The following is an 18,975-nucleotide window of genomic DNA, read 5'->3' as shown; positions in this document are numbered from 1 at the left end:
GTAGTGATGTCTTGCGCCGGATCCGGGTACACGGACCCGGCCGGATATTGACCAATTTTCAATACCCGGACCCGGCCGGATAATACACTTAATTTTACCGGATAGTTGGGAAAGCATTTTGTCCTAAAAACGGACAAACCTTTCGCAAATTACTCGTTTTTGGGACCCCCCCAGCAAACACACAACGTAGTTTCGACGTTTGCAACGTCGCTGGAAAGTCGAAAATTGGTTACATACCAGGTTATTTTCAAACTAAACGTCGTATAAAAGTTGGTAACACTGACGTTAGTAATGAACGTCGCCTTTACCAAAAAGTACGTAATAAATAACTTGAGTAAAACGTTCACTATATACGTCAATGAAAACCTGAAGGTAAATTTTCAAACTGTGTCTTAGTGTGTGACACTGCTGTATAAAACTTTAATTATATTGGTTGGTGATATTCTTGCTTTGTTTTTGCAGTACCCCAATTCCAGCAGCGGATTATATGACACTACTGCCTTCATAATGACGGATTTAGCATAGTATTGTTGTGCTGGGATTTATTGTAATAATTTATTTTATGTTGACAAACTGCGGGTGGTGTTTATTGTGCAGGCGTTGGTAAGATAAAACAAAAATTATTAATCAACAAAATATAAATTTTTAGAAAGCTATATCTGGCGTTGAAAGGAACGTTTCAAAATCGTCAGATAGTTGGCAGATTAGACGTTAATTGCAACGTTAGCCCAATGTTCCGAAACTATGGATAAACAACGTCACACTAGTCAATGTTTTTACGTTGAAGAAACATTCGCGTAAACGTTTTATAGACGAATCCTGTGACGTAAAATGCAACGTAAAACAGTCCATTCGCGACGTAAGCAGCTATGTCACGAAAACGTCGTTTCAAGTCGACATTTCTACGTAAACATGACGTTGTTACGAATGTCCAGCCAACGTTGGTTTGGAACGTTGCTGTACAGACCGTCATTTCTACTTATGTGGTTGACGTCGCAGTTTCGAGTCGACAGTATTACGTAAAAGTAATGTTATAACAAATGTCTAGCAAACGTTGATTTTGAACGTTTCTGTACAGAACGTCATTTCTACGTATCTGGTTGACGTTTCTGAAAACGTTTTGAAGTTTTTGATTTCCAGTGGACAGATTTACATAAAAAAAAACACTCCGACACTACGTAGATTAGACCAAAACGCAACCCGAAATCTACGTAGAAATTACGTCAAATTGTTTGCTGGACAGTCTGTGATACTCGCCGACTTCCGTTTTTTCTGTTGTTTGTTATTAAGATTTTTCGTGACGTGTTATACTATATTAATAAACGCCCACGTTTATTTGTTCCACTCATGATAAGCTAACCTTAACATTGCATTCTGTTTGGCAATCAAACATTTTTGCCATACCGATAAAATACACGAATCGGTGTTAACAAACTGCCGGATCCAAATTATCCGGCCAGATTTGATTGACAACTATGCGGATCCGGCCGGGCCAGATAATTTGGATCTGGGAACATCACTACTAATGGGTAAATCACTAAGTGGATTTTTAATTAACCCACTGCGCAATGCATGGCTTCAGGCTCAGCAACCAAGCGTGTGGCTTCTGGTCACTTGCGAAGTTGAGGCGTCAGGTGTACGTGCTGCTCTTCGGACTCGTTGTCCGGTATAGTGAAAGAGATGTGTGCATTGAGTGAATGCGTCGCGACCAGCGCGATAGCCCTGTGATTGCTCACTGAAAACACCATTCTGTATTAATGTAATTCTCCTGCTATTTTTACCATTGACAAGTTGATCAATTAATGTAAAAGTTTACGTTTTGGAATTAAACATGACAACCACAAATCTAAAATCATTGTTATACCGTATATCCTACATCACAGACAACAAATAGAATTATCCACGACCGATGTTAATTCGATTTCGGGTATTAAGAAGCTATTAGTCCCGCAACCAAAAATAATTAATTGACGATTCCGAGACATGTATTATTTAATGAAATTTAAAAACGTATTCAATCAAAAACGCACTACATTATATAAGGTTAACATAACATGACGTAACCATTAAAGTGCTGGTTAGGCATTACGTAACAATAATTAACATTTACTTACGTTTCAACAAAACATGCTTTTCAATAGCGGTTTGGCATAAGCTTAATTACAAAACGTTTTAAAAAAATAAATGCATCAAACCTTTTCGAAATACCCATTTGCTTGTTTCTTTCGATGTGCCTGTCTGTCGACATATCAAACGCCGAACAAACCTAAAAAACTTGCTTGACATGGTTATTTCTTGTATCGTAAGTTAATTTACTTCAGAAAATGACTGCAGTTCAGCTGTTTCAATTGCGCAGTTTATATATCAGAAAGTTTAAATTTGCGTGTTCAAATATCACGTCGTAAAAGTCAGTAACTTCTACGGGGACACGGGTTTGCAGAGAGAACACTCGCCGTTTCTGACTCCTAAGGCTATTAAAAACATCTGCCAAGAACTATCTTCGCAACCTTTTAATCAAAACATGAAACGATCAAGAAACATACCTTAGATAAATACAGGTAAGCACTCAATGCAACTTTTTCCCAATGATGTTTCTTAGTATGCGCGTAACTTGGGCTCTTCGCCCAGTGAGTTCTCTATATCCTTCTCTTAAGGCCGTGGCGGTATTAATAATATCATCGAAATGAGAAAAAATGCGAATATGGACAGATTATTCAAAAACGTCGATGTGAAATTAAAACTCAAAGCTGATTTGCACATGTGTCAGAGATTAACCCATATGTCGGAGCGAGCGAAGTGATTAACCCAAAATACCATATGCGCATGTACGCGAAGTAATCAAATTTCACAATTTAACACAAAATGACATTTAATCATAAAGTTTTGCTGCACTGATACTCTGTTGGACAAACACATTTTTTTCTGACACTTCGTTATTAAACGCCCATTTCGTAATCCTTCCACTCGGTCTAGTCTCTCTTTTGGCCCTGTCGTTATTCTCGTCATCGCGCTGTAACGTTCGCACGTGCTTTTGATAGTTAATTCGCTGCAATTCAGTCACGTGTTAAAGTCTAGTTAAACGCGCTTGAAACAAACAAAACTTTACGCCGCCTGGTATTGCGAACGTGTGTTTCCATATAAAGATGGAGCTTTTAATTCAGTAGTCTATATACAGCTAGAACACGCAAGCAGACTTAATTTCAGTAACAGCAGCCGATCGGGAATCATTTGGAACGCTGCAGTGGTGAACTTGCCCCACGTGATCACTTTGCCTTTGCCAGGTTGGTTTGTTCCGTCTGGTGGTCCAGTGTTGAGTTGTAGGAAACATGCGGCGTGGTCAGAACTAGGCAAGGGGAAACATGCGTATTGCCACAAGACTAAAAATGCCTATGAAGCTCAATTTTTGAACACGTCTCAAATGTCCGATGTCAGCATTGTGTCATTGGGGCAATGGCGAATACAATTTAAGCTATCTGGAATCGGGGCGTATAGCCACTTGCCGTTATGATCTCTCCTCAAATTTTTTTAACGCTTTGGGCAGTTCGTGTAATTTTCACGGCAGTACGGATATTGCAGCGGACGAAAGTGTTGTTAGCGCCATTCACATGTATATCGTTGCACGACCATGAGCTGTGCTCTGCAAAAATGGTCAATAGAAATTTGCACACTAGCTTGCACTAACGTGCACGATAATTTAACAAGTAATAGCAGCAGACCATTATTTCCTGTACAACTAAAGTAACCGTTTTCCTCGTATTATTTTGTTGTGTATATCGCTGCTGAAACGAAATTTTGTAAACACTTCCCTTCAATATCAAATAGTGACGTAAAATACCTTGTCCGAGGTATCCCCGTTCTCTCCTACCATGAGATTTATTGGTTCAGTAAATTTATTCTTAGGGTGCATGATCGGATTAATTGATTCAACCAACCACACTCTGCACTACAGCCTTGACCATGTGGCTAGTGTATGACCAATGTTCTTTCTATCATTTTCATCCGAGATAACAACAACAAATATGAGAGGAAGGCCGAAGCACATCGACAATCACCACGGGCAACAGCATTTGTAATTTGCCAAAAACTGACAACGTCAGATTATCGCGCTTGTGGTGAGCGTTGATAAGATTTATCAAAAAATTTCCCGGACCGCTGATTTATCGTGTACGTGTTTAAATTGGTTTGGAAGCGTCATGTTAACCAGTTAATTGCCATATCGGATAATAGGCCTATTGTTTCCTGATCATGTCAGTGGTGATTCACCTTATTTTGACGACTTTGTAGTTGGCAGCCACTCATTACCGATGACACTTTTACATGCTAATCTACTGGTACTCAGCATTTGGATTTGGCATTCGTTTGCAGGGAGGAGTGTTGAAAACCTGTTTTTTCATGCAAAAATAGGTAATTGTGTTCTCGCCCACGTGTATTTACCAGCTGTAATGGCCGGTTTTTAAGCGTTAACCTTGGTCTATAAAGGCAAACATCAGCTTCGGATTCAAAACATATTTTCACATGCTGTGGTCCAATCAATTAGAAAACACTTCCAGAGGCACCGCTAAATATGCTTTCGAAGTATAGAGCGGCCATACCCGACCAAGTACGGTGCGGCGTGCGTGGTAACTACAGATATTATGCGAATTAAAAAAGCGGACATTTTCTTTTAAACACCATTGCATTTTAGTTACACCAAAAAAAAAACATAACATACTTGAATACCAGAAAGACTTAGACACATAAACCCTTTCGTTTGAAACCTCTTTATTCTAATCATTGCTATTTTTGCTTGTCATATTGCATCAACGTTCAATGAATGCTTGAAGATTCAAGGGGTTCTGCGAGTGGAAAATGTTACGAACCATTACCATAGGCTATAATGCAGCAACACGAGCAACAACACTGCACTAAAAAATGATTTAGTGACATTTTCACAACCAAAACCTTGTGAAAAAGCAGTAAGTTTGTGCAATAGTCACACATAGTAATAGCTACACATTTTTCGAAAGCCATATTGCTGCACCACATCCAAGTTGGATTGCTGATTTGATAAGAGGAAAAGCAGGAGCTTCTTGTGCATTAAGGTCTATGCCAATATTATGATGCTCTATTTCTTCATCGCGAAATCGTTTGATTGTTTCAAGCAGCTCAGTGTGAATAATTTCCACATTTTTGTGTAAGGTGCAAGCTAAAAGTTCTCGTAACTGTCTGTTGCAAAACATGTTTTTAGCAAACAACATGTTAGAAGCAAATGCTATACAGACCCATTGTAATGTTCAGATATTGTTTCCTCAACAGCAACTGTACATGCCATTGCAGCCTCTTTTCCCAACAAGGCTGTTCCAGCCCCCAGAACAAATCCTAAATTATTGTAAAATATATATCATGAACATTTACTTGGAAGAAACAAATTAGTGGTAATTCTTCAGGGACTGATTTGGATTATGAATTACTAAGAAACAAGTTAATTTGTTTGTGATTAAGGTGGTTCCATAAACAAAACATGTCAAACTGCCAATCCTGTACAATTGCATTACTATGCAAATAGTAGGCAATAGTATAAAGCCTCAATTACACAAAACTAAACATAAAACATACCAAAAACAAAACACCATATAGAAATACCTGCTACATTCCAAATAGGATTAAGAATTGTAGGCCTTGCTCTGTACTTTGTTATGAACGTGTTGAAGGTTTTCAAATGATGTTTTTCTTGTTCCCACATGTGCTGCAAAAAAATGACAAATACATGCACATTTTCTATGACAACACTTGGTAAATGAAATCTTAATGAAACGATGGCAAAATGTTATCAAGCTGTCTTCGTCGAACAGCCCCCAGTCCATTTATTGGATATATTTGAAGATAAATGGTTTCATAAACTCAAGGCAAAAATCAACATTAACCGCCTTATACTTCCTAATATAATGTAAATGTTGTTTTTGCTGCCGCTTATCATCGAAGTCTCCACCAACTGTGTTGTCATTGTTACAATTATTATCAGTGACGTAGATTCAGATCACCGCCGGCATTTTTACCGCTATCCTTTGGAGTTCGTTGTTTTCCCCCTTTTTCTTTGATTATATTAACCACAAAAGTTTTAACGAGCGTCTCCTTAAATAAGCCGACAGTTCAGTCTGTGTAAAATTTCTGGCTTCCGTTAATGTTGCAAGGCACGTTAACCTTATTAAAGATTACTTTACACTAATGCAAACGGCATATTCCCCTTCAAATTCACTTGTTTGTGTTTCTACTTTCATAACTATTAAATTTTATGTTATATTAGATATAATTTTTTTTTTACATTCTTTGCATTTTCATGGTTCATTGCTTTCTTTCTTTTATAATTTTCCTATACCAAAATTTCCATTAACTCAAACCGCCAGATTTTTGAAAACCAGTTTTTGTTCTAAGCTGGTCTGTTGTCTTCAATTCTAATGTTTCTGTATTTAGATATTTGTAATTGTTTTTGGCGGAAGATTAAAATTTACTTGTATGTTCTAGCAGAGAAATTATGTATGTATGTATGATTTAACCTACTGCAACCCATCTTCTCCCAGTGTGACTGGCTGTAATTGTGATCTTTATGACAGATGGTGATTCTCCAATCATAAAAATACCCTACACCTGGGCACATTACTCAATAACCATTACACTTTCATAATAGGTGTATATTGGCAGTATTATTATAATAGTTTGTGAAATACAATACTTTTTAATATCATGTACTGTACAAGATGCCATGCCATTATTACCTTTTGTGATCTATACAATGTACTGACAAAATATTCAACTTCCATTTCATTTTAGTTGAGAAGTTTAGAACCATAGTGAGACAATCAGAGTTGTGGCAAAAAATACCTTCAAACGACTAAATCATGAAATAATTTAGGGCATGTATTTATTATTTCAAGTTTTACATGAAATTACAAGACATGACATACCTGCATGTTATGCTACCTGCATTTAAAAGTAATAGCATATCTGCTATCGTTAAACCCATGACGGTCAATGTATGTGCTACCAAAATGTTATTGTCTAGTACTGGTCTTTATCAATTAGAGCACAGCTTCCTAAACGCTTTCTCTTGCTATCCGTTATGTTTGGCAATCCCTTAATTGTTAGATACTTTATTGAAACAATATTTTTTGAAGTGCATACCTGTATTGTTGGTCCGACTTCTGTTTTTCCTAAAACAAGCATCTGTCCTGCATAAATTCGATCAGCCCCTAGTTCACCTTACAAATATAAAAGTATTTTAAGGACGAAAATATACTGTTCCATATATTCAATAAATCTGATGTAATCTACAAAAATTAGGCCTATTTAATCGTTAGGGTTAGGCTACTTGCATAGGTTCATAAACCAGATTGGAAAAAATGTATAAAAATGATAAATCCTCCACGCACTTTTGCGAAAATTTACCGATAATCCGCGCAATATAAATTTGCTAATGCATTAACATACGAAAAACTCAATTAACGAAAAAAAATGGAATTAACGATCGACAAAAAAAATTCTTCCGCGCAAATAACAAACTTTCCAATTTTGTTTATGAACAACCTAAAACTAATATACACCTGCTTGGTTGACACGAATTATTTGATCATAAAGTTTTCTCATTCTTCTGCTGTCGGTGTGGTAACTTAAACATCTTTTCATCGCAGAAAGTGGTAATTGGTGTGTCTCCAGAAAGACACGAAAGACTGAGGCCCTTTTTAAGTACAAAAACATTGTGATGTTCATAAACTGTTGTCATTCTGGCAGAATCCGAATATGTTTCTTCGAAAAAAGCGTTCCGCACCAATATTCACCATTTCACGAGATGGTTTATAAGATACTGTTGCGTTTAAATGCGTGTTCTTCTGTAAACTCCGTAATCCGACACCAATCAGTGTATCTGTCAAAAATCTAGTGCTGATTAACGGAAAAACAATTAAAATCGGTACAAATCCCAGGTATTCCATCAAAATGACTTCACACAAAAGCGATTTTGCGTGTTTTGCTAGGGGGGTACGTCACATTCAACCGCGTGCCGAAATACTTTCCGCCACCTGAAATTTTTTTTGAATTCTCTGTATCTGTCAATAATCTAGTGCTGATTAACGGGAAAACAATTTGAATCGTACAAATCCTAGGTTTTCTATCAGAATGACTTTACACAAAAGCGATTTTGCGTGTTTTGCTAGCAGGGTACGTCACATTCAACCGCGTGCCAAAATACTTTATGCCCCCTATAATTTTTTTTAAATCTCTGTATTTGTCGACCATTTCGGTCTCGATCATCAGTGCAGCTTGGTTTGACTATCATGGAAACGAAGTATTAGACCAATTTGTGGCAACACAGCTTAATTCAAATTTCTCTGAAATTATACCGTGATTCATACGTGATTCAGAAATGCAACTAACTAATATCCGCAAAAAAAACAATACAAACACAAGAAATAAACAACAAATTGACAGAATAATCAAAATTTTTTCAAACGAAAGCAATATGGACCATCTATATCAATTTTACATACAAAAAGCAACTGTTAATGTAGGCCAAAAATCAATCACTTTCCGGGCCATAGAATTTCCTATAAATTTGCACAGAGCTGGCCTAGAGCATGCAGGTTAAGGTGATACAAGTTAAAATGCCAACCGCCACCACAATTCCCAGCGAAATGGACTCAAAGGCAGGTCATTGTGTGTGACGGCATAGAGGCTGCCTATGAACGCTTTGGCGGCAGAGACATCTTGGCATATAAGCGAAAATTCAAACACTTTCCGGGACATAGAATTTCCTATAATTTTGCACAGGGCTTGCCTAGAGCATACAGGTGATGGCGATATAAGTTACAATACCAACCGGCTCCACAATCCCCATGCAGCGAAATGGACTCAAAGGCAGGTCTTTGTGTGTGACGGCATAGAGGCTGTTTGTGAGCGTAATGGCGGCAGAGACATCTTGACATATAAGCGAAAGTTCAAACACTTTCCGGGCCATAGAATTTCCTATAATCTTGCACAGGGCTTGCCTAGAGCATGCAGGTGAAGGCGATATGAGTTAAAATACCAACCGGCTCCACAATTCCCAGCGAAATGGACTCAAAGGCAGGTCATTGTGTGTGACGGCATAGAGGCTGCCTATGAACGCAATGGCGGCAGAGACATCTTGACATATAAGCGAAAATTCAAACACTTTCCGGGCCATAGAATTTCCTATAAATTTGCACAGGGCTTGCCTAGAGCATGTAGGTGAAGGCGATATAAGTTAAAATACCAACCGGCTCCATAATTCCCAGCGAAATGGACTGTAAGGCAGGTCATTGTGTATGACGACATAGAGGCTGCTTTTGAACGCAATGGCGGCGGAGACATCTTGACATATAAGCGCAAATTCAAACACTTTCCGGGCCATAGAATTTCCTATAATTTTGCACGGGGCTTGCCTATAGCATGCAGGTGAAGGCGATATAAGTTAACCAACCGGTTCCACAATTCCCAGCGAAATGACAGGTCATTGAATGTAACGGCACAAAAGGCGGTTTGTTGTGATATGTAATAAATTATTGATCAGAATTGTTCTTCTCGCACTCAAGTTTCTAGTGTTTATTTGAAACCGACGTTTCGTCTGCCATCCGGCGAGACTTCCTCAGGGTTATGTGAGCAATATTGCATCAAGCGCATAAACACAAAAATCGCAAGAAAAACGCAAGAAAACACAAGAAAAAGGGAACTGGATAACACTGGCACCGCTTGTATCAACACGTGACCAGGTGTGTAATAAATTAGGCTATTTTGTGTCAGTATGCCGGTATTGGTATAAATCCACTACACCACGTCAAGGTGCAATCACATTTAAATGAAGAAAAAAACTGATCTGAAATGTAAACATATTGTTTTATTCTGAAATTTATAACAAAAACATAACTGCTAAGTTAGTTCACATGCATTGATGTGTTCCTATACACTGGTTTAGAACCTTTTTTATCTAAAATGTATTTCAAATGAACGTGGAAACAACAAGTATACACAATAAGATGGCTGGCAAATTTAACTGTGTCCTTTCAAACAAAAATCGATGGTTTAGAACCGACCCTTCTACACGTTTCCTCGTATGTACAGCTACTCGTACTCATTAAATAACAAATGATGGCCTCAAAGTACAAAACGTTGTTTAGTAAAAAATTTACATCCAGTATTTTGTCCATCAACTTTTCACTCAACATGCTTCCTTCCACAATCAAACCTGGTTCCAAATCTCGGCCGCAAAAGGATTCACGGAAAATCTGTCTACCATAAGAAGTCGTTGACGCACGAGATGACGACAAAACGAATATTCAACGAATCGCATTATATTTTTCATTTCATCCTGAGAAATTGTAAGAGGGGAAAAATTTTTGTTGTAGTTTATCAACATATTTTTTTACCATGGTAATATAAACATAGGCGGTAACATTCTGGTAAATTTTTTGCTTGTTGGAATGATATTAATAAAGTCGCCTTTATTTTGTTAAAAATAAGGTCATATGATTGTTTTCTAGCAGAGTTCAATTCAGTAACATTCGAAATTACAACATTTCTTCCATCTATGTATTGCTCCAAAACAATATTTGTTTGAATAATGCGATCCGTAGACTTTGAAACGTCGTGGCCTGCGACGGACAAAAGTCTTAGGTTGGGCTGGGGTGCTGGATGAATCAACACCGGTCTTAACAACCCGTAAATATCCTTTCTTTAACACTATTCCAGTGTTTTACAGTGTCGGCATTAAATTCTGTCAAATGAAATTTATTGAATTTGTACGTCAAATATGGCCTGAGTTAACACCGGATCCAATATGTACAACAACAGACATAAGCCTAAACAAAACTCCTTGTTCAAAAAACGCAACAATTCATCTGGGACTACACGTTTATTGCTTCTCTTGTCACTTATATTCCTAAAAACAACAATGCATAATACGTCTGTTGGACTTTGTAGCTTACTGCTAATCTTCTTCTCTGTATCCAAATTACAATGGAACAATGGCTGATGGCAACGTTGTGAAATTCAGTTTCACAATATGTGCTGAGATTACTATTGTCCGGGATGTGATCGAACAATGTCAACGTCAGTACAGATTGGTCATTCTGAAATTTCTCCTCGTTGCCACATGTCTTGCAAGTTTTTGATATGTATGATACTTAAACGACAAGTTTAATCCACAACTCTTTATTACGGAAGCAAAATTAAATAGCATAAAAATTCAGTAGGGTCCTGCTGCTCATTTAAATTAAAATTAAGGTGACTACAGACGTCTTCGACCAATTTCAAGTATGATAAGGAATCAACGTAGTTCTGTGCAAGATGACAAACTACGTGACCAATCCTACTTTCTATCGTGGCTTTACTGGGAAAAACACAAGGGCGATCTAACAAACATTGAAGAGCTTGTAACACAGAATTTAACCAACAGTTATTGTATAAATTTGGAAAACCGGGCAAAATTAGCTTGTTTTTAACAATCCAAGTATTTAATTTATCACTGCAACTGATCGATTCCTGGACAAGCGCAAACACAATCCAAATGCGATATCGCGCAACGTCGAACTCAATCTTATCAATCCCAATTATGTTGTTTGCCATTTTTTTCTGCGGTGAAACATACACACAAACCGCAACTAGACAGATCGCTCTGATATACAAGAGAGTCGGATTTTAAAGAAAGGTTACGACCGGTTATTGAAACAAAAATCGGAATTAAATATTTTCTTACAAAGGCGTGAGTTCTTTTCGCGGACTTCCAGTAGAATCATAAAGAACCATTTCGTTCTCAAAATGTTTAAACCACAAAATCACAAAATGCCCTTCAAACAGAACTGGTATAAAAACATGCTCACACAAACGTTCGTTGTGAAACATACCATGAAGTGCTTTGCGAATACTTTTGAATTGTTTGCCCTGCAAAATTTCTCCCGCTGTAATAGTTGACACAAACCCAAAGGCGCCAGTCATACGTAAATTACAATAACGGAGTGTTCTGGAAATATAGCAATCTAAAACGTTGTCCGTTAACCAACCAATTGTTAAGTCGTTGTGTTTTCCCAAAGGGAAAAAGCACAATAAGTTTTCCCACGAGGTCTACTGCAAAGGGAACACAAATCTAACCAAGAAACTGACTGACGACAGGGCATGACGAGGGCGGTGCCAAAAATGGAAGCTGGGGTAAAAGGTATATGACGCCAAACGAAATCTGCAATATTTTTACAGTCGATAAAACTATCATGGAATTTTGGACAGGCAGAGAAAAATGGCATTATCGGGGTGCACTTAAGTGTTAACATTGGTTGTGGGGAAAGTGGTCCTTTGTTTTCAAATTTTACACGTTTACACATAATTTCCGATGAGTAAAAACTGGTTTTGCTTCTTTTCCTCTTTTTAAACAATGACTCCACAACCAATGCACGTTTGACGGTTTTAATATTGTTTGCTTTTGAAGGGGATTTGTTCGGTTGTTCACGAAAGCTCAACATAGAATCTGCAAAAAGTTTTTGTAAAACTGTAATAGCATCATAATATTTTGATACAAAATCGTCTATACGGGCTATTATTTTTCCATTGAATATATTTGTTTTCAAATCACCTAAATGCTCCTCAATTATTCCTTGGGTAAAACTGTTTGGTGTACACAACTTTTCATGACGTTACAGTCTGTGGAATAAGTGTAAAACATTTTCGCCTGCTCGTTACTAGTTTTGCCGTCGTGAACATGCCGTGACAAACCCCCAAGCATTATGTTTGATGTTGCACATATTCTACTTAAAACCACTTCAATTACACGTTCACAAAAACTGGGATTGCAATACAGATTGCTTTATTTTTTTGTTTTGTTTTGTTTGTACACATGTGAATTTAAAAATTCATCTAATTTGCGATTGTATCGACAACAAAATGGAGATTGTTTTTCCTGTTATTTGTCAGTATCTTTCTTACAAAAAGTGTAGTCCGTATCCTCTTTCACGCCATTGTCGTCGTCAGTCATATTGATACTGAATTTACCAGAAACTACCATTGATGTTAGCCGATTAAAATGTGTCTGAACTAATGAGGATGATGTTTCGCAGTTAGTCAACACAATAAAACTTCAATATCTTAGTCTGCAATCGTCTCGCAATCGTCTCACAATCAAAAAAAAAACATTGAGCCAAAACAAGTAAGTTTTTGATAGTTTGGAACTTTGGCAATGTTTGCTGCACAACGACTTCGCTGCTTTCATTGCATGGCTATAATTCTCTACAAAACGCTTGCAAAACTGCGTTCCACATTGCCATTGAGCCATCAATGATAAGCAGTTTTGGCTTGCTGGACACACTGCAGACCTTAACACAATAAAAAAGAAACGTTTCCAAAAAGTGACTTGTCGAAATTGCGTCATGGTTCGTTGTCACGCAAGTTGCAACTGGAAGCGGTGTGCAACCTTTGCTTGGGTTTCTAATTAACAAAGTATAAACTTGAAAGTCTTTGTAATTTTCCATCCGGCGCAACACGCTTCCAGTGGCATAAAAATACACAACGTCCACAGCGCAAATTCGGTTGAAGGTATTCAATTGTGCGTTCGTGTACATCGTTACCAAAGGAGGATGTAAACGAATGCAACGTACAAACTTTATATTATCCTTTTCCAATTCTAAAAGCTTTACATACAAATTTACAAATCATAATCTACTGTGCTTGTTTCCGTGGCTGTTTTCGCTTTTGATGTTATTGAAAACTGATTTTGATGGAAAATAAGTATAGGCGCCTAACCAACGTTCCTCGGGACAAAGTTTGTCGAATAATTTTCTGTACTGACTTACGGCAGTTTGATTTTTCAACTCTTGGCGAATTTTGTCCCTCAGCAAGCCACTTGCGTCTACGTTTTCTACATCCAGGTTTATGATTGCGCTTACCAGATATTTCAACCCGTCCTTCGACCTTGTCTACAAATGACCAAAATGTTACAACAAACTTGAGGCCACACATGCAATCTTCACATCTTTTATGGGCGCAATAAAAATTTATCCAACCTTCCTTGTTACAGTTTTTATCCTTAGCAATCGCCTCAAAGTTTAACAAATAGTTGTTTGATACATTCGGAACACAACCGGCATACATGTTTCGAATTTGTTCAACAGAAATATCAACATACAACTCATTACCAAAATGGTGATCGGATATATTTTCGACAATGGATTGCCACTCCTGCAAGGACAACATAAACATGCCACTAACATTTACATTCGCACTATGATGAAATTTTCGCTGAATTTCCAAACTTACTCCACCAAGTTCATTAATTACATCACAAGTTTCTTTGTTAGGAGAATAAACACACGAATTATCGTTTTCGGCCACAACTTCTCCAAATAACATCGTCGTAATATCATCTCCGAAAAACCATCAACACCACTCTGGTGGAGTTGTATGTTTTCCCCAGAAGCAACGCATGATGCCTTTTCCTCTACAGATCTCGAAGCAACCGGTGTACTAGTTTTAACGGTGAAGGCAACGTCAACAGCGAACGTCTCCAAATCAAAACTATGAAAGGTTTGTCAGCGGAAGACGCATTCGGAATTTTATCGTTAGGCGAAAGTTTATTGTCGTTATTTACACACTCTTGTGTTCTATGTGCAAAGCAAGATTGAGATTCAAGATAAACGCCAGAACATACCACTTATATCCCCTTCACCTGCATGCTCTAGGCAAGCCCTGTGCAAAATTATAAGAGGTTGTATGGCCCGGAAAGTGTTTGAATTTTCGCTTATATGTCAAGATGTGTCCGCCGCCATTACGCTCACAAACAGCCTCTATGCCAGTGGTCCCAAAGTGGGCGCCAGCGCCACCCTAGGGGCGTTTGCAATCCTACGTGGGGCTCTGGAGACTGAATGGGCGATTGGGGGGCGATTGGTGACAGGGCAAATTTTCTCTTGTAGCGTAAGTGAGTGTTTCCCAACCGGTGGTACGTTTACCACTGGTGATATGCGACCGCATTCCAGTTGGTACGCGTGTACCTTTCCGTAATTTTCTTAGCTTATACTTGGTGGAACGTGCGTTCAGCGCATTCACCACTCTTTTACATGGAAAAAGAAACGTCTTGATATCGACAATTGAGGAAACTTAAGATTCACCTGCATGCTCTAGGCAAGCCCTGTGCAAAATTATAAGAGGTTTATAGGAAATTATAGGAAATTCTATGGCCCGGAAAGTGTTTGAATTTTCGCTTATATGTCAAGATGTGTCCGCCGCCATTACGCTCACAAACAGCCTCTATGCCGTCACACACAATGACCTGCCTTTGAGTCCATTTCGCTGATAATTGTGGAGCCGGTTGGTATTTTCACTTGTATCACGTTCACCTGCATGCTCTAGGCAAGCCCTGTGCAAAATTATAGAAAATGTTATTTCTCGGAAAGTGTTTGAATTTGCGTTCTTATTTTTGCTTTTTTTGAACTCTTTTGTAGTCTGATCGTGTTTATGTTTTTTATTTTTGTTTGTTTGATACATTCCTATGGCAATGATGCCGGATTGTCTGCTTGAGAGGTTAAACTAAAGATTTTGTTCGGAATTAGTTTGCTACATATTCCTATATATGCGTCGTTGTTTTGTGTCTTATCAAAAGAGTTTGATTTGAAATGGTGTTCAGTCATGCATGAAATTTATGTTCGTAAAAAAAAAGATTTCGCCGAAATGACATTGGTTCACCGAATGCCACTTCATTGAGGTTACTAAAGCAAGTATTAAAATAGAGTTTAGGATTTAGTAAAGTTTTACATCTTACCATAGTTGAACAATATATATCTGACTTATGAGAGTCAACAACATCTTTCAAAATACTGAAACTTCTTTCACAAAAAAAACATCTTTTCGCACAAAATCAATTAGATTTGTTGCAGAACAGAACCTGATTAAACAATAAACACAAATGGTCACTGCAAATAAATCAAATTAAAGTAATTTATATTTTACACCATAAAGCTTCCAGGCTACACCACAACTGAAATCTTGTCCCAACCCACATTATATTCTTCAATACATTCGCGGTTCAGTTGACGCGTTTAAGACTACAGCGCATTTGTGACGTCATAATCTGGTTTGCGTCGATGCCCCCGTTCCGTGGTCAGTGTATCTTCCTTCCGAGCGAGGTAGACACTTAAACCACCTCACGGACGGGCGAAACGGGATTTCCCCGTTTCATGCGTGGCTACTCAACCCGCTTTTTGCTACTCTGTCGCTAACAGAGTAGCAAAAATCGAAGAAAGGTCGGACGCGTGGCAGTGGAGGCATGTTTCAACTGAAAAGAACCCGGCCGATGATTCATCCTGAAAACAAGCGTTGGTTCTCCGGCCCATTGTTTCTGTACAAAGACGAGAGTCGCTGGCCTGCGAATCCTATAAACGTCCGGAACATGCCCGAAAAATATTTGAACCTAAAGCCGAAGAAAACGATGGTTTTGCATGCTACAGAGTAGCGTTGTTTGTTTGATGACTTGATTCAGCGCTATTCTTCATGGAAGAAGTTAAAGCAGACAGTAGCGTGGCTCCTGCGGTTTGTGGACTATCTTCAATCTCGAGGTGAACCACAGTCTAAGGGAATGACTGTCGCTGATCTTGCAAGGGCTGAAAACGCGATTGTTAAATATGTCCAGCGAGGGGAGTTTTCGGAAGAATTGGATGCACTGTGTAAGTGTGAAGACGTCGGTCGTGGTGAAAAAAGAAGATTATGAAGAAACTTCCATCGAAGGCACTATACAGGCTCAATCCAGTCTTGATTGATGGCGTTTTGCGAGTGGGTGGTCGTCTACAAAGGGCGCCAACACTTTTCGACTTGAAGCACCGAATTGTCCAAACGCACATCATATTACTACTTAAGTCATTCGCGAGTTTCACGTGAATGTTTGTCATGCTGGAATGTCGCACACTTGGTCAGATGTTCGTCAGAAATACTGGATTGTGCGAGGTGGAGTTGCAGTGAGAAGAATCCTTGGAAATTGTGTGCTTTATCGAAAGAGAAATGCATCGGTGTCAAAGCAGATGATGGCAGACTTACCTGTTGAGCGCACGATTCCGGGCGAGCCTCCGTTTTCATCTGTTGGAGTGGATTACTTCGGACCTATGCTTGTCAAACAGGGAAGAAGCGAAGCCAAAAGGTATGGTTGAATCTTCTCATGTATGACTGTTCGCGCCGTGCATTTGGAGGTTGCGCACTCGCTATCTACCGCCGACTCGTTTATTGATGCCTTCAGAAAGGTCATTGCGCATATTTAGCGATAATAACACAATTTTGTGGGTGCGGAGCGCATATTGCGCGAATCCCTGGAAAAATATAGCCTAAAACACGTCAAGGATTGTCTACGTCAGTAGGGCGTTGACTGGTCATTTAGTCCACCCGCTGCCAGCTATGGGGGGCCCCAATCAAAAAATTTCTCCCGGGCCTTAACCGCTTTTCTTTGGTTAGCTTGGCAGATAGGTGTGGCTCGTATATGGATGCCGACCCTCAGCCAGACATATATCTCTGGTAAAAGTTCGACAAAGAAACACTACCAGCGATGGGGTTGGCACATCCTTGTTACTGAAGTTAGGCCGAACAATATAACTGTGCTACTATGTCCCGCAGATACTGAATCATATACCCTGCATACAATTATTATTGACACAACCATTCCAATAACCTTTCTTTAATTTATTGAAACTTCACAGCAATGTAAAAACAATTTGCGTAAATATAAGTTCGCCCACCATCGCAGCTCTCCACTCTAGACAGAAATGAGATTTTTGTAATCACTGTAAAATTAAACACTTTTTTATAGCACATACATAAACATAAGTAAACAGTTAGGCAAATTTGCTCTAAAAATAACAATATAGCAACTTTAAGTGGGCTAACCAAAAACAGTACCTCAGACACAAAAGCAACAGAGGCAAAGTCTTATTTTAACAATTTAGAAACTCACAAATATCTAACATGCTGCAATGTATTGTACTTACCATTCGGTCAGTTATGATATCTACAAAATTTGACTGTCTGCAGGCTGTGGCAGCCATTTTGTAGGTGCTGCATCTTTTTCTCTCAATTATACTTTCAAACTTATCATTGTACAAACATGGGTTTTTCTTGGGTGCCTCTAAAATACCATTGTAGGCATTGTAGGCATTGTAGGCATTGTAGGCATTGTAGGCATTGTAGGCATTGTAGGCATTGTAGGCATTGTAGGCATTGTAGGCATTGAGTCTAGGCATTGTACGCATAGAGTCTTATAGGCATCGTAGGCATTGTAGGCATTGAGTCTAGGCACTCAATGCCTACTATGCCTAGACTCTATGCGTACAATGTCTAGACTCAATGCCTACGATGCCTATAAGACTCTATGCGTACAATGCCTAGACTCGATGCCTATAACGATGCCTAGACTCTATGCGTACAATGCCTGGACTCAATGCGTACAATGCCTAGAAGACTCTATGCATACAATGCCTACGATGCCTAGACTCAATGCCTACGCAACAAAAACAAGACATAACGTCTGTTCGCAGCGGGCTTCGTCTTCACCAGACCACGATTTTCACGCATGAATAAATCCGAAATAAAATTGCGCAATTTATTCTCACACATTGAAAGTTCAACTGATTCTACGGTAATGACAAAATGAGGCTATCATAATTCTATGACCACATTATGAAAATGAAATCGCCAAATTTTATCATAAATAACACGTAATATATGTGATCAAAATTATTTCGAAATAAATATTATACATGTATAACGCATTCGAAAATTTGCCTTTATGTATTTAATATGATCTTAAATATCTGAAAAATTAAAGTGTTTGTAATATTGTACGTAAATTCAGTTTTATGCAAGGCACCTTAAAGATATTTAACTTAGTCATAAGGGCTAAAGTCATATCTGGCAAACATGTTCGAGCCTTCAACGGGATGATATCTTACAACCACAAGCCGCGCAAGCGTCGCAATG

At 38.5% G+C, this 18,975-nt stretch overlaps 1 protein-coding gene across 1 annotated transcript; it reads right to left on the bottom strand.

The window, feature by feature from the left end:
* Positions 1-4,408: 4,408 nt before the first annotated feature.
* Positions 4,409-7,765, bottom strand: LOC145897356 (NADPH-dependent 3-demethoxyubiquinone 3-hydroxylase, mitochondrial-like). Its single transcript, XM_082985610.1, has 5 exons — positions 7,578-7,765; positions 7,159-7,235; positions 5,623-5,725; positions 5,262-5,358; positions 4,409-5,205 (listed from the first exon to the last, which is right to left on the bottom strand). The coding sequence occupies exons 1-5, from the start codon at positions 7,741-7,743 to the stop codon at positions 4,989-4,991; spliced, it is 660 nt and encodes a 219-aa protein (XP_082841736.1). The 5' UTR covers positions 7,744-7,765; the 3' UTR covers positions 4,409-4,988.
* Between the last annotated feature and the right edge of the window lie 11,210 nt (positions 7,766-18,975).

The sequence above is a fragment of the Ascidia mentula genome, chromosome 4 (genome assembly GCF_947561715.1).
Source record: "Ascidia mentula chromosome 4, kaAscMent1.1, whole genome shotgun sequence".
Lineage (NCBI taxonomy): Eukaryota > Metazoa > Chordata > Ascidiacea > Phlebobranchia > Ascidiidae > Ascidia > Ascidia mentula.
This window is presented reverse-complemented; position numbering and strand designations above follow the sequence as displayed.